Here is a 24,165-nt window from a genome sequence, read left to right on the forward strand (position 1 = left end):
GTTGCAGTTTATGCATAAACTGAGAAATGAATTTCTGAGAAATGTGTCGCTCGCGTGTCGCTGAAGCGCTCCGTAAAATCTACGTGCGCGTAAATTCATTACGGCAACATAATTAAACAATGGTGTTACAAAGGGTACAATTTGTCCCAGTGACGCTACTATAATGTAACTCTCAATAGTAATTTCACCCGTAGTAATTCACAACGGTCATTTACAGTCTACTTTTGCGCGGTCTGGCTGAACGTGCGGCTCCAGGCGTGAAATCCAAGAGACGTTGTTGTTGAAAAAGCTAAAGTGGTGGCGAACGACGATAAGGCAGGTTGAAACTACAGCTTAGACATTAGTTTCGGTCTATTTATGTATCGGTGAGACTCGTTGCATGCAATACACGAAATTGTGTCAATTTGCACATGCATTCCTTAGCGTGTGCGTATCTCATTGGTCTAATGATGAACTATAGTAACAATTTCGAGAATATTTTTAGTCGAAAGCTACACTGTATAATGAAATAGTTACCGAGCTTTCTATGTCACATTTTCGAACACTTTGCTCGTGAAACGTGCGTGTAACTTTAATGAGCTTATTAATTGGCTTGGATCTGTAATTACTGGATTGGTTCCAGGAAACAGTCGAATTAGATTTAAGTGAGCAGCATTAATTTAAGATGACTCGAATTTATTACTACTGTAGGTGATCGAAGAGTTCAGGATAACTTATTTCATTATTTTAATTATCTTTGTAATAATAAAGATGGAGAAATTAAAGGAACTCAAAAACCCTCAGAAACAAAAACCCTTTTTCTGTGTACAATAAATTTATTCAATATGGAAATGCAGTGCTAAGATTTCTGGAAAATAACAGAGTGAAGTGTTAAGTATGTAGCGCTTACTTTAGTTTCTCCTTAAGAAGTGACCCGGTTAACGACTTAATGAAAATGGAAGAGGCCTCGATCGTAGGAGAGAAGCCAGAGTTTTCAGTCTTTTTTATTCTGGTTCTGTAATACTTTAAGGTGCTGTGACGTCATACATTCATTAATAGCAAAAGTAACAAGTTTTTAGAATTCAGTTCAATCGTAGTCTATTTACTTATTTTAATAGCAGCCTTACAAAAAGAGACTACGAGCATAGAAATCGCTTTTAGGATAAAACTGGGTATAATTTGTAGTACAGACATAGTGTATCAAGAGTCTCATACTGTTCGTCAAAATGAGCTTTTGTTCTCGAGAAATTTCATTTTAAAGTTTTATCAGAAATATAGGCAATGTAATACAACTATTGGAATGGTACATATCATAAAATCATGAACAACATAAATTCTCGGAACACCGTGCACGCGACAAAAATGCTAAATTTTCGCCAGATTCACAAATTTTACGTAATTTTGAAAAAGCAACTTGATTTATATTTTTGAAAGCCGACACAAAACTATTTTCTGCGTGCCCCAGAATGCATCATCAGAAGTACACGTATGTACACACGACTAACAAACTGTCTACGTTGAACATTGCCTATATTTATGATAAAACTTTAAAGTGAAATTTCTCAAGAACAGAAACCCAATTTGACATATGGTATGAGGATTTTATTACGCCATGTGTATACTACGAATTATACCCAGTCTTATTCTAAAATCGATTTCCACTCCCATGGGCTCTCTTTGTTAGATAAACTCAGAAAATTGTCACTGGTGAGAGATCATAATGTCGCCAAAGTATTGCACCTAACGATCCTCAAGAATTTTCACAGAAACCAAACGCAATCAGTAAAAGTAATCTAATACTGTCTCCTGACTCCAATTCCACATTTCATTCCATTCGACTTCATATTTCCATATTCTTGGCGATCTTTTCCAACCATTCAGTGATCCTTTCATAACCGTAGTTTTCATCGATCATTCGTCTTGTTGACCGAGCAATTCAGAAAATAATTTTCGTCCTATCGCATTATTTGGCATCATGTTAAATGAGAATACAGAAATCTGTGCGGGTGCGCGGTTCCTCGCTCGTCTGGCTGGGGTCGTTACGATGGTCAACAGACCGAAAACCAATCATCTTGCACGACCGACGATGTTCTTGAGGAACCTTGAACTCTGCACCCAGTTAACGGGGAATTTCTGCGTATCGAGGACGAATATCACAAATTCTTTACTTCGTCGCGAATTGCAGTTCTGAAGTAAAAATGTGCTTCGTCGAAATTGAATAGAGCCTGCAGTGGTTCCTGATAGTATTTCGATAATTGTGATCGGAGGCTGCAACCAACGAGACACGATGCTAATTGAGGGTAGGAAAATGATAAGAGAAAAGAGGAAGTTATTTAGTAAAATGTTATATTTCTTAACAAATATTGAGATAAAGGAAAGTTGGTATCAGCTGATTTCAGAATTACAAAATATTTGTATGGTACTGTCTTAGTTGCATTTTATTTGTTTTTTTTTTTTAATACTTTAATTATTACATCACTGGCATCTGTGAATAAGAATCTCCTTTGCATAGCCATACGTAATAGGAATTTATAAATTAAATTAACAAAACTTTCTAATGGATGCTGTTAAAGTGGAGAATGTACTCACGAGTGATTGAAATTAGAATTACCTTACAAGGTGTAGTACATATCTCATGAATTATAGCATATTGAACACGCAATATGTAAAAGGTTCCACATTTTGGTTTAAATATAACTCAAAGTGTCTTTAATATTGTATACAAATTTCATTAAGTTTTTGCAAGTATCACTTCAATATAATCTCCTTTCGTGTGACCTTATTCTTCCCACGCTTGTGGGAATATCAACTGGTATTCAAAGGATTAAGGTGACCTACTTAACGTAGAAGTCGTTTAAAACGCATAACTTTTAAATAGAATTTCACTTTCTTCTCCTTAAAATTGGAAAGTAGCAGTTAAATTCGAGATAATCGTATAGGGGATCATGCAAATCCTCTGTACCCGAAACCTTGAACTTTGCACTTTAATGGAACAAGGAATAAAATTCCAAACAATTCAACCCTCGCGTGAGAGACCTACAAAGGTGCCTTGAATTTCACAAATTGAGCACACCTCGATGACGAAACATAAACTTGCCGCTAACAGAAACTGAAAACAAGGCAAGAAGAGTAAATGTACCACATTTTGTGATCTCATCACAGAACTCGATCTAGTCTGTCTACTTAATATCTATCCAGTCCATCATAAAATATTCTCCTTTTGCACGATTGCACAAATACGAAATCCAGTTTGATAAATCCTAGACGCACGTGACAAACAATTTTGTCTAAAGGCCGATCACAGACTGAACAGTCCTTCTTTTTCTATTTGATAAATAAGAAAACAGTGTACAAAGAGTCGCGTATTTGTCATTATGATCGATTGCTCGCATTTAAACAATTTATTCCTCGCGTCTGTCTGAGCAAGGCCATCGATCAAACCGAGATAAGCAAAGTGATTCTAATGGAAAGGTTTCGTTAAACCTAGAAACTGGCTAGGACGAAACTCGGCCACGAATGCTAACGCAGTTTTCTTCACTCAATAATCGGAATTCGTCACATAGTGTCATCAACATTCCAAGGGTAGGAAAGTCGCACATGCGCGTCGATGGAACACAGGCAATCCAGGGTTGACAGTAACGCAGTTGTGATAGTTACCCTCGTAGCGTAACTGTTCCATCTCTCGACAGCGAACATTGCAATACGATACCTATCTGGAAACAGGCCACGTAATATTCATCCATATTAACAGGAAAAATTTGTCAATATTCGAGGAAGAAGATTCACGAAGAATCCACGTGCTGCAAAATAGTAAATTTTGTTACAAACTTGCTGGCACTCGTAAACTCTGTATACACTTGTCAAAGAACACTTTTGAGACTTTGAAACAGTCAAGAAGCTGATACAAATTGTAGCCTAATATTTTAGATATTTTATATTTATTTCAGTCAGTAAATATTATTTTATATTGATTTCAATAAGTTACAGCACTAATGACAATTATTTTATTGAGGTTCGGAACATGTACTGACGCAGTAATTCACTGACAGGAACAAGTAAAGTGTTTCTAAGTTAGCCCCGACGGTGCAACGCACATGAGACTATCAATTGACGAATTTTACGAATGGAGCATTCATAATGCTACGATCGCTGCACGTTCGACGAATATTGGAATTCCAAAGAGCTGTCACAAAAAGAACAGTACGAACTTGACATCTGAAAGGCCGACCTTTGAGCGAAACGACGTAATATCTTGTTTCGCAACGAACGACTACAGGCTTGTCAAGCCAAGGATGCAGACTTGCAATTTTCACCAAGTTTGATACTATGTACACGAGAAAATGTGTACTCCTTTGGAGGGTGTCTGAGAGACAATGAACCGTGGAATAGAAAGATAGCATTCTGGATTGTACTTCCTAACAATGAAATAACGTGGAAGGAACGAGGTGGTAATTTATGAGTTCGTTAGGAAATCGAAGAACGTGTGGAGAAAGCGACGTTATTATTTATCGAAACAATTGCATTGGGAGGGAAGAGCGCAAGAGTTAACAATGAAACGCAAGGATCGTAAAAATCCCAACAAACAAGCGAACATTCGATCGAAGCAACTCGAGGCCCGTGGAGTCTCCATCGATATGAAAACGTCCTGGGCAGCCCAAGACCTGACATCTGCGTTCTCCAATCTCAATGTGGTACAGTTTTCGAAAGTATACTAGCATTATTTTGTGTAGCTTATGGGTATGCAGGGTGTTCGACAGGTGTCAGGAAATCTAAGGGGTGATTCTATGTGTGAAACTAAGATGAATATCAAGAATGATAAAATTGCTTGTAGAACTTTGTATCGGAGTTATTAATTGTTAAAGTGAAGTCTGACTGAAGTGTGAAGTGTGTCTGACTTAGGATTTATTCTACTGCTTACGTGTGTTAGTCAGGCCAGACATAGCGAAGCCAGTAGAATAAGTTCTAAGTCAGACAGGACGAATACAGTAGAATAGGTCCCAAGTCAGACACAGTGAAGTCAGTAGAATAAGCCCCAAGTCAGACACAGTGAAGTCAGTAGAATGAGAACTTAAGTCAGACAAATTTCAATTTCGTATTACTTAGGCATGTAGAATCACTTTTGAAACATACAATATTCTTTCACCATCTCATCTATTATATCTAAACTCCAACAATTCCAACAGAGTCAAATATAGCAGTAATTGAATTCAATTGTTTCATTACATAAAAACTGATCATCCTACTTCTAAAACCACTTCCTCTAACAATTGATAGATACCACTGACCTCAAACTACATTACATATTCCAAGTTACGATAGATTTAATCATCCAATTAGTCACAATTTCTCAATCTCACTGACTCCGATGAAATGACGCACTTATCGTTACTTTCAGTTTTATAGTTTCATCAAATTTAGTTCAGCGTCTCTCAGGTTCTTTGAACCATATATCAAGTTCAAGAAGAGATCGTTTGGAGCAAAAATTCAGCACAGAGACGTGGAAAGAGACACGCCAGTTGGTCATTCGCAGTTCGCACTTGAATAGGATGTGGAAGACCATCTAGAGTGGCAGAACATCGGTGGCTCTGACACACATGACCATGTAGAGAGGAAGCTACCATTCTCTCCTTTTCCTTTTGCCTTCGAGTGTCGTTCATATGTCATCCACGTGGCACAGTCACGTCTCTCCTTTTCTGTTCCTCGACACTTGCGATACAGCAGCCACTGTTTTCGAAACAACAGTCCAAAATTCTGGAGTCGCCATTTTCCATCCATTCAGAAGGGAAACGATGGAACATTCAGATTCTCTCTTGCTTTATCTTCATTTACACTTGTGACATTGAAGCTTGTTATCGCGTTGCGAAGATTATTTATTTATTTAAAGCAGTGGTTACAGTGGATGCGTTTTCTGAGGAACTGATGGTGTGAGAAATATATCTGAATTATTGGATATACTCGTTAGAACATCGATTTATCAGAAAGTGCATTGACTGTAACCGCAGCCTAAGAAAAGAAACACTCCTCTTAATAATAGATACAAATTAAAATATAATATTTTAAGATTAAAATGAGTAGAAATACTTCCAGATTACACAGGCTGATTCAGAATGACGAGAGTTAATCTAACAGGGACTATGTAAGGATGAATCCTGTACCTCAGAGCTAGACCAACCCAAGTCCATTTTTTCAAAATTAAATTTTTTACGGAATCTTATTGCTTTCTCTTCATTTTATTAAAATAAGAATTTAGTTAAGTTACGTTATAAGTAAAAGGCATTTAATAGTATTAACTACTTCAAATATTTATCTCAATTTCTCTCCTAAAACATAACAAAAAAACTTGGATCACATTGGCTCTCAAGTACAGAATTATTGTACCAAATGAAACTGCATCGATTCATCTTCCAAAAAAATTTCTGTTATAGTGAAACGAGACTTACTGGAAAATGTAATTACACTTACAATCAGCATTTTATGTTTCCTAAACATTGTATTAGCTATGATCCAATACAGGTTCTACAATTATCTATTCTTTAGTAACAAAAAGGAAGAATTATCATTTTCCCAAATTTCCCAAAATTTTCCCAAATTCGAAGTATCTCTCTAACAGAATCTATTTTACATAACACTCATGCTCTTTCCAGTCATAATCGTCAATTATCAGGATGATCATCATCATCCTATCTCAATTGCCTCTTTACTTCATTATGCTTATCCCTCTCGTTTACCGCACAGTATTCCATACCTATAAACCAAATTGCAGAGGATCGTGCGGTTTCTTGCGAAACGTTCGGCGTTGACCTGCTTTCCTTCGTCATCTCTTATTTCTTCAACGTACCTGCAATTTTTTCTCCCTCCATTCTCGTCCACCCTCTTTCTCACTTCTCTCTTCTTCTTCTTCTCCTCCTATCTCGTCCCTATCAGTAGATCCCCAAGAAGAGGCAGCGTTTCAGTTAAGAGCAAGTTGAACGTATTCTTCCCGTGCGTCAGGTTTTCAGTTTCACCCACGCACCAGCCCCTGCAAGGAGTCGCTATTTTTGGAAATAAAAATACCCTGACATCTGTTTTCGTTGCCCTCTCCTTCCCTACTTTATCTTTGTCCCTCGTTTCGCGACGTTTCCTTGTCGCAATACATCGTACTCGTCCGCGGGTTCGAGTAAGAATCAGTGGAGGCTGTAGCAAAATATCGTAGCTAGCGTAGTTAGCTAGAGTGAGTAAAATCTGGGGGTGAATATCTTTTTTCAGTATTAATTGCTAAATGTTAATTATTGAAAGTTTCTTAAGAATATAGCAATTGTGAAGCATTCTAGAAACTTGAACTATAATCACATACTCATGCATATTCCTCCTCGTTTGTTTCATGGGATAAGGATAATAACAGTTTCTTTCTGCAAACAGATTACAGAACGATTGCATGTCGGTAATTTTAATCGATTGTTAACATTACGTGAGCAGTATGTCAACCATTTATAAACGATTTGGAATTACAGGGGGCAGAGCGGATATCCATAATCCAAGAGTGTCACGAAATAGCTGCCCTGGTCATACTGTGAATAATAACGTCCTTAGTAATGAATGAAAGCAATTTCACAAAAGCTTTAATTTTAAGGGGAATTTTACGTCAGTTCGTCCTGATTAACTTTCTACATACCCTTACTTCACAATCGCATTGTAGTAGATAGGTACTATATCAAGTCACAAACAAGTATGTTAAATATAGTATAAACATTCTATGAGAATTATTTATAAATATCTTTCAAAATTGTTATGTCTTCCACAAATTAATTTACAAAGTAATATTCTACCGTGGTCTTTAATATCAATTGTTATATTTTTATAATGTTATATATCAGGCAAAAATTAAGATCAAATTATTTAATATATAATTCACGTTTTACATTTTTCCTTAATAATTATTTAAAAAAAAAACACTACTATACCTTGCTCATACATTTTTCTTCTCTCATTTACAACACACGTTAAGCTTTAGAATTCGTAATTTTTATAATTTTGAAAAACTCTGTGATGTACATTTAACCCTCGTACGACGAATGCAGAGTCAGTTTGACCTTAAATACAGTGCAAGATGTCAAAAGTGTAATGAAAGTATTTGTAAGAATTCTATACAAAATACACTTACCTTCTGTACCAGGTACATAGAAAACGAAAAAGAAATAAAATGTAGGTATGTTGTCCAAAATGCATGTTTACATAAAATTCCTTCCCAAAATTAGTTAGCAATAGAAATTCCACTAGAGATCAAACTGACCCTGCATTCGTCTCTCACAGTCATCAAAAACCATTCTCCTTCCGAGAATTAAACATCGCTAAAGACTGTAACATATCCAAATTTGAACATAATCCAAAATATTACTCCAAAACTCGAAAGTACTCCCTACCACAACTCGACAGAAAAGTGCAGGTAGATTATACATACCCCCTATACTAATCAAACAAACCAGCGATGTATCATTGAATACATCGATTCCATTTCTAATGAACGAAAAGAAATCATCGAAACGATTCGCATGTAGTCTTGTCGCCGTGTCAAATGAAGGGAGGAACGATCCACTTTAGCCCTTGGTAATGAGTTTACTAACCCCTTCGCATGTAGGTTAAAAGGAATCGATGAGGTTGCACGGTGGCCCAGCGTATGCATCGGGCGCCGCTGCACTATAGACCGTGCAAGTTGCACAGTGCAACTATCGCCAGACGAGCCGTGGTTAACCAAGAGTCGCAGCTCGGCCGACGTTAACTCCATTTGTGAATCACGACTTTCGTTTAATTATTTCCCCGGGAAATGGGCGTCTGAATAATGGAGGATCGATCCAATTGAACGAAATCGCTCGTGTGCTTTGTGTGTGGTCAGTTAATCCGCGCCCGCTTACTCCGCCAAGACTACTTAATTATGCTACGAGGAGTACCTGCTCGAGACTTATTTTAATTTATCGGGGATTATTGAAATGTGTCTAAACGTTGAAGGATTTCTGAGTTTGGGGAACCTTTGAAGTTATGACTGCTTGAATGGAGGAGAAGAGAATAGAAATTGTGTTTTTTAAAGACACTGGCTTGGATTAGGAAATATGTCGATGTTCATTCTTTCGGTGCATCATTAAGAAGATTCTGAATAGTTTGTTGCGTGAACGAGCTTTGTTCGTTGGATTCCACGTGTGGATTAAAATTGTGATAAATCTAGAGTAAAGATGTCATCGCTATTCTTTGTCCTTGAGCTCCTGAAATATTTGAACTTTGATACTTAAAAGGAGACTTAGCTTCATCGTCATTAAACTAACGATAACTCAAGATTTTATTTCATAATTAAGGAACTCCTAAATATACTAACATCTGACTTTATGAACACAGTTCTACCTAAAACAGACTCTTAATAGCTACGATGAACCAAAACATATTTTTAAGTGCACTGAATGCCATAAAATCGAGTTAAAAATGTTCAGCTGGTCTTCAAATATCTGAAGGTTCAAAAAATTCTTAGACCCTCAAAAGGCAAAATAGAACTCTGGATAAAACATTGCAAGAACTGCTTGCATCACGATGAAAATTAGAGAAAATTATATGCGGTTGTCACAGGCCCGGTTCCAGCAGAAGCAGCTGCAGGAGAAGGAGCAGAAGTTGCTGCAGCTCTACGACCAGCAACAGCAAAGGGCTTATCAGGTGGTGCAACGAGGCAGCGCTAGTTCCAACGGCTCGAGCCATGGATCCACTATCAGCCAGCACAGTGTCACAAAGACTTCGACCAGCAGCCACACAGCCTCGACCTCGCAGGGCGGAAAGGTGAGCGATTCTTCGCGTGGAAGCGCAGCACGTTGTCGTAATGCGGTTTCACGCTACGCTTTCTTCAATTCTGTAATAATTACTGTGCTTTGAAACTGGAACTTCTGCCGGATCGCTTTCGAGAAAGTTGGTGGAAATGATGCTATTAGGACTTGTAGAATAATTGCTAGGTCTTGATGGCTTGTCTTGGGTAGAATTATTTATTTATTTATTTAACGGGCAAAGCTCTTTAGTGTATACAATATAACAAACAATATAATAACACAAAGAAGTATAAATTACTGTGCTTCGCTCAAGAGATGATCCCCGAAAGGTACATAATTGACTATCTTCGTATTTCATTTAAATTAGCTTAATTTTCTCAAAAATTGAATTAATAGAACTAAACGAGTTTAACTTAATTTCCTCGAGAATAAAATGAAACGAAATTATTAAATCAATCCTTTATCTTGATAATACAGTTCCTATTTCTAGTGGAAAGAAAGTCAATTAACTCTTCTCAAATTATTTAGTCTCTATAAAAGCACCAAAAATAATCGAAAGCACTAGAAGAACATCCAGCACTGTCGCCGCTGGCTGAAACAGTTAATAAAATTATCCCTCGAAACTATTTGCCCGAATTTTAACAATGCATGTGCATTACTCACTCTCAGAAACGTTTAAGAATCTTCCAGTCCCGCAAGTGCTAACACGCTATTCCCTATATTACAAGAGGCGAAGTCGATTAATCGCGAGATTAATGCGTCCGTTTTGGTGTTCGCGCCAAGGTGAGGCAGATGTTTGACGAGAGACGGCAGACGACCGTGAAAGGCATAGACAGGAGCTACCCGCTGGAGCCACTGGAGAACAAACCGCGGAAGCAAACGAACGGAAACGCTGCGCAGAGGAACGGAAATTTGACGGTGAGCCGACAATCTGTGACTGTGAAACGGGTGGCCCGAGCTGATGCGAACAGCAATTTGAACGGCGGCAAACCTGTCGTTTCGTACCACGAAGAGATCACCCGAGAATCGTTTGGTCCCTCTGAACGGCAACACACGAACGACGACTTCGAAAATGAGAACTATGTCGCGCAGTACGCTAATGGAAATCATCAGGACAAGGTACTTACGTACTCTACCATGCATACGTGTTTGGGTACTTCTATATTGTTGCACTATACAGGGTGATACTCTCGCTTGGAGACTCAGAGACAGTGTCGTCACAGAAACATTGCAGGGGAAAGCGCATAAGAGCACTGTGGGCCTCTTATGTCATAATAGATGTTTTCACTGTTTTTCACTGCTTGAGCACTGCTTTGAGAGGTTCCTCCTAGCTGGAGGTTCACGCTGTATAAAACACACCAAGTGAAATTTTATGCTATAGTTTTGGCTGCAAATTTCATCCCTAACGATTATATAAGGTTTACGAATACTGATGAGAGTAATAGTTGATAGCAGTTAGTATAGATAAAAAAGTGTAGGTATTTCAAGAATTTTCAATAGTGTGGAAGTCTCAGAATGTTTAAGATCAGTACATAACTCTTTTTTAAATAATGAATTCTCTTTTTACAAAGAGATAGGTACTTAGTACGATTTTGACTCGTTCAGCTGGCCTAGACGCAAACTAACTGAAATGAAAAATGATAATGAAAATAAGAAATTTAGAGTTACATCAAACCCTTGCAGACTGTAATATGTAAGATTATAAACCAGAGGTTTCCAAAGTGGATGATACCATCCCCTGGAGGACATTGAAGCGATTCAGGAGGATGGCAGTAGCTACGAGTGCAATTGGGGATCGTTGAATAAAAATAAAAAGCCAGGGTTGTAGGATAGTAGGATATAGGTAATATATAGCTAGGCTGTAGGATATAAGTAGAAATACAGATACGTAAATGTTTGTCATTGCATTTTTCTGTTTACTCACTTAAAAAAGCTAGATTTATAGAGAAAGGAGGGTGGGCCTTCAGAAATTTTTTTTTCAAAGAGAGTGGTAGACAAATAAGTTTGGAAATTTCTATGATAAACTCTATCGAGTTGCAGTTATTTAAGACAGTAAACAAATTTTTATCTCTTATAAGACTCTTAACTGTTATAAAAAGAATTTTTAAAAATATGAATTAAATAATGCAAATTGATATTGCTAAAGATAAGAATATTCATAGTTCAAAAATATACCTATTATATACCTTTTGTATTACTTTTAAGAATCTTGTCTGAAAGATGAATTAGAAACTATGAGGGTAAAAAAAGATGAAAGATATCTTTCCTAAGGTAAACATATATTTTCCATTATATACGAGTAGGTACCCATCGAAGACTTTCTGGAGGAGGACACGATGCAGAGGAATCGTATGATGGCAAAGCTCCACTTAATGGAATACGATGAGACGCTGAAGCATCGTGTTAAGAACGACCTCGAGAGCGAGGAGTTTCCAGAGGATTTTATGGTGGACGTTCCTGACAAGCTTCCGAAACAAAGTGTTACCAGGAAGTTATCCCAGGCGGAAGTTAGATTGGAACGCTTTAAAAATGCCAACGCGAAGCGTAACAACAATATGGCGAAAAATACGAACACGATCAGTGTTACGAAGAAACGATCCGATACAGTATTTCCAACAAAATCTACTTCCAGGTAGGTAAAAAATAATAAGAATACGAAATCTAAGATAACGAGTATGAAAAATATGTGGAAAACATGTGGTAATAACAATAGAAAGCAGATCACTTATTTTACTTTTCTATTTTGTTTTAAATATGATTTCATACTCTTCTCATGTTCATGCGAAAAGTATTGCATAAATGGAGTAATAAGTTTTTTTAGATTTTCGTGAATTAGCTTAAAATGATTTTTGAATATTTTAAAAAAAGAAATTATGCAACTCGAAAGCTCAAATTTTAATGACTTTCTATATTAGGGAAATACGATTCTTTATTGTTTTTTATGGAGTATTACTAGGTACATGTGTCCAATTTGTAAAATATTAATATATGTACGTATAATGCCTTATTTGTTAAGTAACACTACATATGTCCAATGTGTTAAATATTGCTACACAAATACTCCTCATACCATGATATTTGCTTTAATTAAAATTACACATTCAATTACACATTCTTTGCTTAACTTTAACTAATAAACAGAGTCAATGTTTCACGAATAACACCTATGGTAATTTCTAAAAGTATACATTTTAGAAGGAAGAGAATCAACCTATCGAATTTACTTCGCTTTCAACAAATACCATATACGACCTATTCCTATTTCTTTGTTTTCTATTATTTATATCAACGTTACGAAATTGGACAAACTAATTTCTTTTACTAGAATCAAAAATGTTTCCTCAGCCACCACATTAAAATATTAAATTCAATAGAAATAAACGTATTATAAGGGGAAAAAAAACCTGAAAAAACTTATTACGCGCAGTTTACCACAGAAACTGAACGTAGGTACCTCAGAACGCAGATAGATTATTAGTCACGATTATCTCATCGAACCTTGGCAAACGCAAATTCTCTGGCCGCTAGTTGGCAATCAGTGCTAACAATCCGTCAGCTGCTTTCGTCCCCTCCGATTAATTTCTCGTCGCATAATTGCAATCGCTGACTAGGCCGCGACTCGCTTAAACCTACGCAACCGGAATAGTCTAACAATACGCCACGCTCCCCGGAAGCGATCGCCTTTGAAAGAGCAACTAAATGACGCGTTTCCGGCAAAGTAGAGGCGCAGCGTCTTCGATCTGTCGCAAGAAGAGGAAGATTCCCGCTCTAATTCGTGTCTCCCTAACTATCACTGGACAGAGGATAAGCAAGTGAAGGACACTAAACGCTCCATTGCCATAACAACCGCTAGCTAAGCAACGTGACGATGAAAAGTCTTAATAAAGTAATCGAGCAAAGCATTAATCGTCGATGAACCACAAATTTTAGAGTCCTCGAGCAAATCTGTGAGGAAGCTCGGTAGCTTTACGCGAGGCTTCAAGTGTCCCTTTGTAACCAACTAAACTAAATGTTCGATAGATAGAGTCGAAGTCCATGAGCCAGTGGATCATCAACTATCATTCGAGAGAAGATAAGCAAGTGAAGGACACTAAACGCTCCATTGCCATAACAACCGCTAGCTAAGCAACGTGGCGACGAAAAACACTTAATAAAGTAATCAAGCAAAGCATTAATCATCGATGAACCACGAATTTTAGAGTCCTCGTGCAAATATGCCAGGAAGCTCGGTAGCTTTACGCGAGGCTTCAAGCGTTCCTTCGTAACCAACTAAACTAAACGTTCGATACATAGAGTCGAAGTCCATGAGCCAGTGGATCATCCCAGCTTTGCCCTGTCAATGACCTTAATCCTGCAAAGAAGAGTCATAATAAATCGTTTACTTTTTATCGATTCATGCTATCATTTGTGTTCTCTAACCATGAGTCTAAGGCAGGGTTAACATAGTAGGAAATTGTGGTAAAAAGAAAGAAGACAGATGGAAGGTTCACTGAAGTGGGATGAGATTCTGAGAGATTGTATTGTTGTATTGAATTAAACAATAAGAGATGTATTGATCATAATTTCGTAGTGTGAATGAAGTGACGAAGAATAGAACGCAAAAGATTGTGGAGAAAGGATCGCTTGGCAGAAAGGAAAGTCCTCGAAACGACGAATCGGATGTCACGGCCGTAGGCTATAAGAATCTAGAAGAAAGTCTATCGGCGTCAGATTCTGAAGGGAACGAAAGACGAAGGAGTAAAAGCCCTCGATCCTTTTGTATCGAGACGAAGGACTTTGCAACCACATTTAGAATCGACTCAAAAACTAGTAGAAGGTTGTCGCCTGATGTCTCAAAAAATGTAAGAAAGCGAAGTGAGAGCCCAAAATTTTTCTGCAAGGAATCTGAAAAATCTGCCACTACGTATGCAATTGACTCAAAAACTGCTGGAAGATTGTCACCTGATGTCTCAAAAAATGTAAGAAAGCGAAGTGAGAGCCCAAAATTTTTCTGTAAGGAATCTGAAAAATCTGCCACTACGTATGCAATCGACTCAAAAACTGCTGGGAGATTGTCGCCTGATATTTCAAAAAATATAAAAAAGCGAAGTGAGAGTCCGAAGTTTTTCTGCAAGGAATCTGAAAAGTCTGCCACTACATATGCAATCGACTCAAAAACTGCTGGAAGATTATCACCTGATGTCTCAAAAAATATAAAAAAGCGAAGTGAGAGTCCGAAGTTTTTCTGCAAGGAATCTGAAAAGTCTGCCACTACATATGCAATCGACTCAAAAACTGCTGGAAGATTGTCACCTGATGTCTCAAAAAATGTAAGAAAGCGAAGTGAGAGTCCGAAATTTTTCTGCAAGGAATCTGAAAAATCTGCCACTACATATGCAATCGACTCAAAAACTGCTGGAAGATTGTCACCTGATGTCTCAAAAAATGTAAGAAAGCGAAGTGAGAGTCCGAAGTTTTTCTGTAAGGAATCTGAAAAGTCTGCCACTACATATGCAATCGATTCAAAAACTGCTGGAAGATTGTCGCCTGATGTCTCAAAAAATGTAAGAAAGCGAAGTGAGAGCCCAAAATTTTTCTGTAAGGAATCTGAAAAATCTGCCACTACATATGCAATCGACTCAAAAACTGCTGGAAGATTGTCACCTGATGTCTCAAAAAATATAAAAAAGCGAAGTGAGAGCCCAAAATTTTTCTGTAAGGAATCTGAAAAATCTGCCACTACATATGCAATTGATTCAAAAACTGCTCAAGAACTTTCTCCTAAATTCTCGAAAAGCATGAAGCATGTACAGCTAGCATCAAAAACACATAAAAATATACCTGTAATACATGGCAAAGATGTAAAAGAAAAATCTAATAAACAGACTATAATTGTAGGTTTTGATACAATGGACAGAGATACTAAGTCTCCTCAGTCTGAAACAAGCAACAGAACTTCATCTCCAGAAACTGTAAAAAGGATTAAAGGAAAAGATGAGTCTACTATTAGAAATAAATCACCTAGCTTTTTTGAAAGAATAAAAGAACGTGCTATGAGTCCCCAATTTTTTAATAGAAAATCTAAGAAAACATCCGCAACTAAATTGACATCTAAATCTCCAGAACTTAGCGAGAAAATTCCACGAAAAGACAGTAAGAAAATATCACCTAAAAATCAAGAGCATTCACTTGCGTATATTAGTAAAACAAGAACATCAGACTCTATAAAAAAAGACTTAAGAAACACCAATAGAAGCCCTCAATTGCTGTCTACGAATCCCGATAGATCCTCTACCATCATATTCGTAACGCCAGAGACGATAAGAAAACCAAGAACAGAATCTGGAAAATACAGGAAGAAGCAACAAACTCCTGAACCTGTGACAAACAGAATCGCACAGTCTAGTAGAAAAATATCTGAAGAAGATATCAATGCAAATTCTAGATACAATATACGAAATTCAGTATCGCGATTCTTCTCTGAACAATGCGAAAAAGCTGCTAAGAACGCAAACGTAAAAACGTTAGAAGCTGGTGGAAACTCCGATTTATCTCGCAGTTCGTCTCCAGTATCACTGAAGGACATGAACGAGTCACGTCCAACCAATAAAGTTCCTCTACCTTATCGAAACGACACTGAAAACTCTACTACCACGATAGACGGAAGTAAAAGCAGTCGTGAATCGTCTCCAAAATCGCAAAAATTGAACAAAAAGTTTTTTTGGTACGGATCAGACAAATCAAGCCAGAAACCTAAATCTACAAAACAGTTGACAGATGAACGATCCAAGAGCCCTCGATCAAAGCTTAGTAGTCTCATAAATATTGGCACTAAATCGTCAAAAAGTCCTAACGATATTAATTCGATAAAACGCACTAAAGTGATTATTAATTATAATGAGGACAACAGTCGTGACTCATCCCCTAAGCCACTGAAGACTATAAATGGCAAAAGTGGAGCTTCAAAATTTTTTCGTCACGAACTAGACAAGCCAAACACACTTGTTGATCTAAAACCCAAATTTAAGGAAGGTTCATCTGTTAAACAACCTAACAGTCTTCTATCAGGGTCGAATTACTCCACAAGCATCCATTTTCGAGATAAAAATTCGAAGAGCCCTGATAACTCCAGTGGCAGAACCAGCAGTCGCAGCTCATCCCCTAAATCAGAGAAAATCGTGGACAATAGAAGTCGAACTCCAGAATTTTTCTGTTACGAAACAGAAAGATCTGCTACCACAGTGAGTTTAAAACCAAAATCCTCGGATTCCACAGGTCCCTGGCAAAGGTCAAGCAATTTTCCGGCTGTCCAATCTCCAACTCGATCATTGAAGAGCCCTGACAGCCTCGTCGCACCTAAAGATACCAAGACTACTCGTCGAGGTTCTAGCAATGTCTTACGTTCTACCAAACTGATCCGTAGCATCATAAGCCATCCGAGTAACAAACCTCAGACAAATTGCTTGTCAAAAAAGAATTTAAAAGAGGAACAAAATACTTCTACTATATCTAAAGACGCGAGAGAAGCGCCAGACGAAGGAAACAGGGAACTGAAATACCGACCAAGGAAGACTGAATCGAAAGAACTCACGACGAATATAACCATGAGCAAAATCACAATGACAGCGTTTTCCAAACCGTATGAACTTCCAAGTCCGAAATCGAGTTCGAGGAGTTCCACCTCCGCTGAAGTGGACGTGGAAATTCAAGAGATCACGTTGCCTGATCAATACATAAAACAGAAAAGGCTCGAGCGTGAGCAACTTGGAAGTACTTACACAAAATCGTCACCAGGCTCCAAGAAGACACCAAAGACAGAAACTTCGTTCACGTATTCCGCGCGCAGGGCTAGCAAAAAGAGGTCCTCTCTATTCGAATCGGATATTTTCGAAGCGCCAAGGAAAGATCAGCAAACGACAGATGATCCTGGAATCTCGAAATCGAGTAGAACCGCGAGTTCCAGGGAAGAGAAAGATAACAGTTTGAAGCAGATGATACAGAACGCGAGCACTGAACGTTCATGCCCAGCAAGAGAATCGGTTATTCATGCTTCAAAACGTGGGGTGAAGAGCAAAGTCGCGAATGAGGAGGAAGTGAGCAACATTCTGAGGCAAAGTCCAAGTCAATTGAAGGAGGCAAAGGTGAGTCTGCAGGAAACTCTGCTCAGCGAGTCGAAGCTCTGCAAACCGAAGAAGCAGGCTCAAACTTTGCGATCCATAGACCTTATTAAGAAGATCATTAATAAGGAACCGCAGTCTGAAAAGGAAGGAACATATCAAGAAACATTTCGCGAAACCGAGATTTCTGAAAAATATGGAACATCGTCAAGTTTAGAAGATGAAATAAACAAAAATGTTTCCGTGTCAACGATGATCGAGACGACCAATCTCGAAAACAAAAGTGGTTCCTGGGGCAAGAATTATGAAAGAACAGATTCAGTTGAGTCAGCACTCAGACGTTTCGATTCTATTGGCACAGAGACTAGCGTGGCGTCTGGTCAAAGCACTTTGGAACGAAACAAAGGATCGATAACGGAGAAAAGACAAACGCTGCTCGAGACAAGCAGGATTGGAAGCTTAACGGATGACTCGGAAACGATTTCCCTGAAAGCACTCGATCAGAATGTAAATTTTCCACGAGGCCCTGGGGACGAGCCATCAACATCGACTTTGAGGAAAACTTCAGCCGTGACCGTGCCTGGACTCGTGAAAAGTCGAAAAATGGAAACCTCGAAAACGCAGGAGACTCGGCATCAGAAAAGATTGGCGAAAGCTAGAGACTCGATCGAGCTCGCTCGAATCTCTGCGAGGTCTGGATCGCCAGCGTGCAAGCGGAAGCTCTTTTCAGATACCGATTCAGTAGAAGTCGAGACAGAAAGCTCGAGTTCGAAGCATAGCCTCGATTCCATCAAAACTGTAGAACGTCTTTCGTCTCGAAAAACTGAGCCAGTTAAAACCGAGATAGGGTCCCCAAAAACCGTCTCAAAATTCCTAAAATCAGTTCCAAGTGGAGCGTCGACAAAAAGGTCAGACACAAGAAAGGCGAATGGACCATCAACAGGTGACATAGGCTCGGATTGTTCTGTATCCGTAAAACAGCTGAGATCGATCGAGGATATTCGGAAATCCATCGAAAGTGAGAGTCCTAATCGGAAGGCGAGGGAAGTGTCGCCAAAGTCAGCAATTGCAAGCAGCGCTTTAAGAGGCTTGAGCACGGTTCATCCGCAATCGCGGCGAACGAGTGGCGAGGATCGTGGTGAAAGTAAAAGAGAGACGTTGTTAAAGCGACCAGAGAATCTTAGCGTGAAGAACAACGCATTAGGGGATTCGGTACGGGTTGTAAGCTGCATGCCACGTTTCTCCAGGGTCGTGAAGAGTCCGAGCCCGGATTTGATGAAAGCTCCGGAAACGGGCAACCGTCCACGAAGAAATGTCCCTCCATCGCCATCGAAAAGCCCAGACACGGCATCCAGGGTAAGTACCACTGCGTGAAGATTCTTGGAAATGTTACTTTTGGCATTGAGGGTCTCTGGCAGGAAGTATCTCTAAAATAAAATCATTCTTCTTAGAGCGACTCTATAGTCGGGTTAACGAAACGAGTCAGCAGATATAAACAAATGCAGAGCCTTGTCGTAGGATCGATTTACAGTTTCCAGATCCCTGTACGAGTATCAGGAAATTAATATTTAATGCGTCTTTTAAAAGACGACGTTCTAATACTTTCCTATTCATAATTAGGACTTGAGGAAGTTGAAATACAGTGGAAGCAAATAGGCAAACGTAGACTTGCATGGCTCATGAAAATCTGACTGTGTGTTTCAGTATTTTCCCAGGTTCGTTCTTGAATGTATTGCTTGAATATCATTTGTCAGACATGCGAAAAAATTCTGTTTTTGCTGGCATCTCGTTGACCCGAGTACAGTGAGAAACATCGACCTTTCTAATTTTGTCTTTTTAAGTTAATTAAAAGCGTGTACTCGTTGGCGAGTAGAAGGAAATTTTTTTTAGATATTACTTAAAAGAAAGACAAGGTGTTTGATAATAGATCACATAGAAATTTGAAGAAATAAGTCTACGTGCTAAAATATAACGAAAATTGAGAATGAAATATAATGAAGTTGTGATTCTGGTTTTACTTCTGAGCTACTTTGTATCTTGTATGTACTTACAGATCGGTTGTCTGACCTGACTCGTTCTACTTATTCTACTGACATCAGTACGTCTGACCTAAGCTGCACGCCAGTAGAATGAGTCCCAAGTTAGGCACACTTCCTACGACTTTTAAAGTCTGTCATTTTTTATTTTCATTCTACTTTGGCACACATGAGCAACCCATAAAATTTCTAACATCTGTTGTTGAATACCCTGCACAAGATTTAGTTTGTTTAATGTATTGTAATATTTGTTTCTTTTAATAATATGATTACAGTCAGCTTGCAGTAAACGCCAAAGTATGGGCTGCAAATATTTAATCGATTATATTATTATAGCGATCTTCCACTGACGCGAAAATTCAAGATACAAAATTATTGAAGCGACCTGTACCTGCGAAAAGCACAGAGCCTATTGGAAACAGAAAATCGACGACTACACGAAAATCGACGGACGTCGTCGATGGCGCTGTTCTCGAAAATGGTCTGCATTTACGAGACCAAACCATCGAAACGAAATACGATAATGACTCGTCAGCAACGAAGAAGGGCGAAGCTTTCATCATCGACTTCGATGAGCAACCGTCGAAGGAAAACGATGGTCCACCTTTGAGAAAACCGCTATTAAGAAAAAGATCAACCGATGTAAGTAATTATTAAGTATTCCTACTTCCTCAATTATTAAAACTATACGTATATTATTAAGTGCGTAGTTACGAGTAACTGTGAACATACTTGTTTTGAAGAAATATATACTAAAGCTAACACTAAATATTTTAATTGTAATATTCTTCAGCTGCTACTGATTCATAGAAAAAAATCAAAATGAAATCAGATCAATTTACTAATTTGCGTATTTTAAATACAGATTAATAACTCATATTTTAGTTTTCAATTATTGTTTGCCAAATTGTCGTTTCGCAATTTATGATCCCTTCGATCGAAAATCGCGAGCAATTTTTTCTCAATTATCGGAAGTTAGGAACGATAGGAGTGAGCAAAAAGTCAACTCACATCGACGGAAATTCACATGATAAAATGTCGTCCGCTCTTTGACACTAATTAACCCAGGCATTGCAGAGTTTAGGGCACATGGATTTCTTTCTCTTCATTTTCTGACTGGTCGAGGTGGCTTTAAGGGAAATTTTCGAGTTATCAATCAAAATTAAACAGTAGTACTAACAGGTGTTTTACGAGTTACTGTTAGCATGCGTCACGTTCTTATTTTGAATTAATTCAGAATAAATTGACATTATTTTCTTTGATGTTTTTATCACTTAGAAACAAACGCTTCCCACGCAATCTGGTCGGCCTCCTTCATCGGTTTCCTCCACGTCCAGCGGGAGTTCTATGCAGGCTTCCGTTACCAAAGGTAAAATGGCTTCGAGAGCGAGGACACCAATTTCCGGTACAACGACGTCCAAAGGGTCAGCTTCCAGCAAAGGCGGAAGCTCGTGTGCTGTGTAAGAATTTTTAGCGTAATTGGTGTTTCTCTTGCGAACTCTTTATAGAAAATTAAAGGACTTCAGTTATTCTCAACTTTCTTAAGAAATAAATTTTTCGTTGCAAATGTTTCTTAGCAAAACTTGGGAAAGTAGATATCTATCATTTCTGAAGTTTCACAAAATTCATACCAAACTGCTACGAAGTTTTACTCAATTAGTTTAGAAAGGAAATTATAGACAATAATAATAATTAGAATATTTACTAAATAATCTGTACTTCTCAATTTGAATAAGAAACGCGAAGTATGTCGAAAATGGTATATAATGTAATTAACCAAGGTATACTTATTTAACGAATATTGTAATATTTCTGTCCAATGTGTTATTTGTAATAATAATCGTAACACAGATAAAATATACCCACTTACAGCGAGCAGTTAGTCCCGTGCAAAGTCTGTGGCCGTCGCTTCGCTCAGGATCGCGTGGGTCTGCACGAGCAAATCTGCACTAAAACGGGACAAAAAAAGAGGAAGCAATTCGACACGATGATGCACAGAGTAAGAGGTACCGAACTCGAGTCGTTCGTCAAGAAAGGAATTTGTAAAAAGATCGAGGTCAGTACTCCTTACTTTGATTCCTGAACCAGTGTCTCCCTTCCTCCACCGTTCCTCAGCAACATCCGTTCCATTTCTGTGCATCCATCGAACGCACGGAATTCATTTTACAGATTATCGTATAAATTATTCGAAACGATCGTAAAACAATCGATAGAATTTCCTGAAAGAGTTTCCTTTAAATTAATTAAATTGGTGAATTGAAGATATTCAAATATTTGGACCTAATATATGTAGCTCTATGCATTTTACATATCTGGACCGTAGATATGTTCCAGTATCTGGTCACTAACGCTAATTTTAAGTATTGGCACATGCATTTTTAAATTGTTTACTTATTGGGAAATACATTTTGAGCGCCCGGATATTGGGACATTTACCTGAAGTCCACTTGCTTTCTGTGAGACTTATTGTTAATACACTTTAGCTCTGGAGTCCAGATATAGTTTTAAGATTATTTAAGAATGGCTAATTTTCGACTTGTACTGTTCTTCAATTCATCGATTCAGTTAAAGAATTCAGCAAGTTTTGCATAATGCTACTAATTACTCTTTGAAGTGGAGGATAGGGGACCAATTGCTCTCAAAGGCCAGACGGTTGTCGTTTTGCATGTTTCAGAAACCGAAGAAAACAGAGGTAAAATCGAACTGGCGGCGGAAGCACGAAGACTTCATCAACGCCATACGTTCCGCCAAGCAAGTGCAAGCTCACCTAGCTGCAGGAGGAAAGATCAGCGATTTGCCGCCACCACCACCCAGCGATACCAGCGATTATATTCAATGTCCTCACTGCGGAAGAAAGTTCAATCAAGCGGCAGCTGAACGTCACATTCCCAAATGCGAGCACATGTTGCACAACAAGCCTGTGCACGTGCGAGCACCGAAACCGAGGCGCTAATTTTTACTGACGAAAAGATACAACTCAGTTTTTATACAAATTGATCGAGAACAGGATAAATAGCATTATATTCTGGACCAAAGAAAATTTCTTTTATGTAAATCAAGGCCAAACGGTTAGGACTCTGTTTACTTAAATTATCATAGAGAATCGAACTTTAATAATAATTCAAGTTTTAGTCTCTAAGCTTATATCCTGTCCACGATCGATGTCATTTAATTGGAACATTTTTTTACTGGATTTTCTATATTCGATTTTCTATTTATAGAACTGTCATTCATAGAACACGTACAAAATCTGAAAACGACATGTGATTTCTATTGCAGTTATATTACAGTTTGTAGGTACCTCGCAGTTACCTTACAATAAAACACAATCTTCATCTACGTATTGTATGTACATAGCAGAAGAACGATATTTGACAAATTAATTGATCACTTTTCGAATATATGATCAGAAAATGTCGTGAAAAGAAATTACACTATTACATTATTTGTGTAAATTGAATGATTGAAACTTGTTGATTCAAATTTATAAAATTCAAAGGCATACAAGTTTTTACTATTCCATTAATAGAAATTTGGAGGATTTGGAAAACACGCTTTATAGATATTTATATCTTTTTATACGATATGATTAGGAAAATGTTACGAGCTGAGTATTTGTAACTTTAAACGACCCTCCTAAAGCGTACCGCCTTTTAATAATAACCGCAAAATACGCGATTAAAAAGAATACATTTGCAACTCGAAAATAAATTACTTAAAAAACGTACGGCTTAATTAATATTACAAATATTGTGATTTATTTCATAAGTTTCAATTTACATAAGCTTTATAAGAAGAAACATGAATTTTTATAGCGCTTAGTACTTTTTAATATTGAAGAATGTTGTAACATCACTGTTATGATAGAATATTGGGAGCTAATAAATTAACTTTTTATTTAAGAAAGATAAATGTATATGTGTATAGGTCTTCCGAGCAAACTTACAGAGCAGTCGCTTTTGCGTAATCAGCAATGGGTAATTATCAGCAGAGAAACAATCTCATATAACCTCTTACATAATCATTATTTCTAAAATTATAATTAAATGAATGATTAATCTTAGTGAACAAATAATCCTAAACATTAGTGAGTAAAAACCCATGTAATCCCCTCTCAACTAAAATAAGATTTGGACTATATATCAATCTCATTAATTTCTTTTAGGAGACTTATATTAAAAGCCTATATAAAAGTACTTTTGATTATCATTTAATGAATGCACACATTTAAATGCAGGATAAATGCTAAACTTTTGATTTGAGCGCGAAAAATCGCAA

At 37.7% G+C, this 24,165-nt stretch overlaps 1 protein-coding gene across 1 annotated transcript; it reads left to right on the forward strand.

Moving 5' to 3' along the window:
• The first annotated feature begins 4,458 nt into the window (after positions 1 to 4,458).
• Positions 4,459 to 23,784, forward strand: LOC143179630 (uncharacterized). The gene is made up of 9 exons (XM_076378945.1): positions 4,459 to 4,670; positions 9,568 to 9,771; positions 10,539 to 10,874; positions 12,059 to 12,387; positions 14,326 to 19,207; positions 20,224 to 20,529; positions 21,166 to 21,347; positions 21,760 to 21,943; positions 22,562 to 23,784. The coding sequence occupies exons 1-9, from the start codon at positions 4,530 to 4,532 to the stop codon at positions 22,838 to 22,840; spliced, it is 6,843 nt and encodes a 2,280-aa protein (XP_076235060.1). The 5' UTR covers positions 4,459 to 4,529; the 3' UTR covers positions 22,841 to 23,784.
• The last annotated feature ends 381 nt before the right edge of the window (positions 23,785 to 24,165 follow it).

The sequence above is a fragment of the Calliopsis andreniformis genome, chromosome 5, assembly GCF_051401765.1.
Source record: "Calliopsis andreniformis isolate RMS-2024a chromosome 5, iyCalAndr_principal, whole genome shotgun sequence".
Lineage (NCBI taxonomy): Eukaryota > Metazoa > Arthropoda > Insecta > Hymenoptera > Andrenidae > Calliopsis > Calliopsis andreniformis.

Coding starts and splice junctions, on each gene's coding strand:
- LOC143179630 (XM_076378945.1), top strand. CDS start 4,530: ATGAAACGCAAGGATCGTAAAAATCCCAACAAACAAGCGAACATTCGA. Junction 4,671..9,567: donor CGTTCTCCAATCTCAATGTG/GTACAGTTTTCG, acceptor CGGTTGTCACAG/GCCCGGTTCCAGCAGAAGCA. Junction 10,875..12,058: donor ATGGAAATCATCAGGACAAG/GTACTTACGTAC, acceptor ATATACGAGTAG/GTACCCATCGAAGACTTTCT.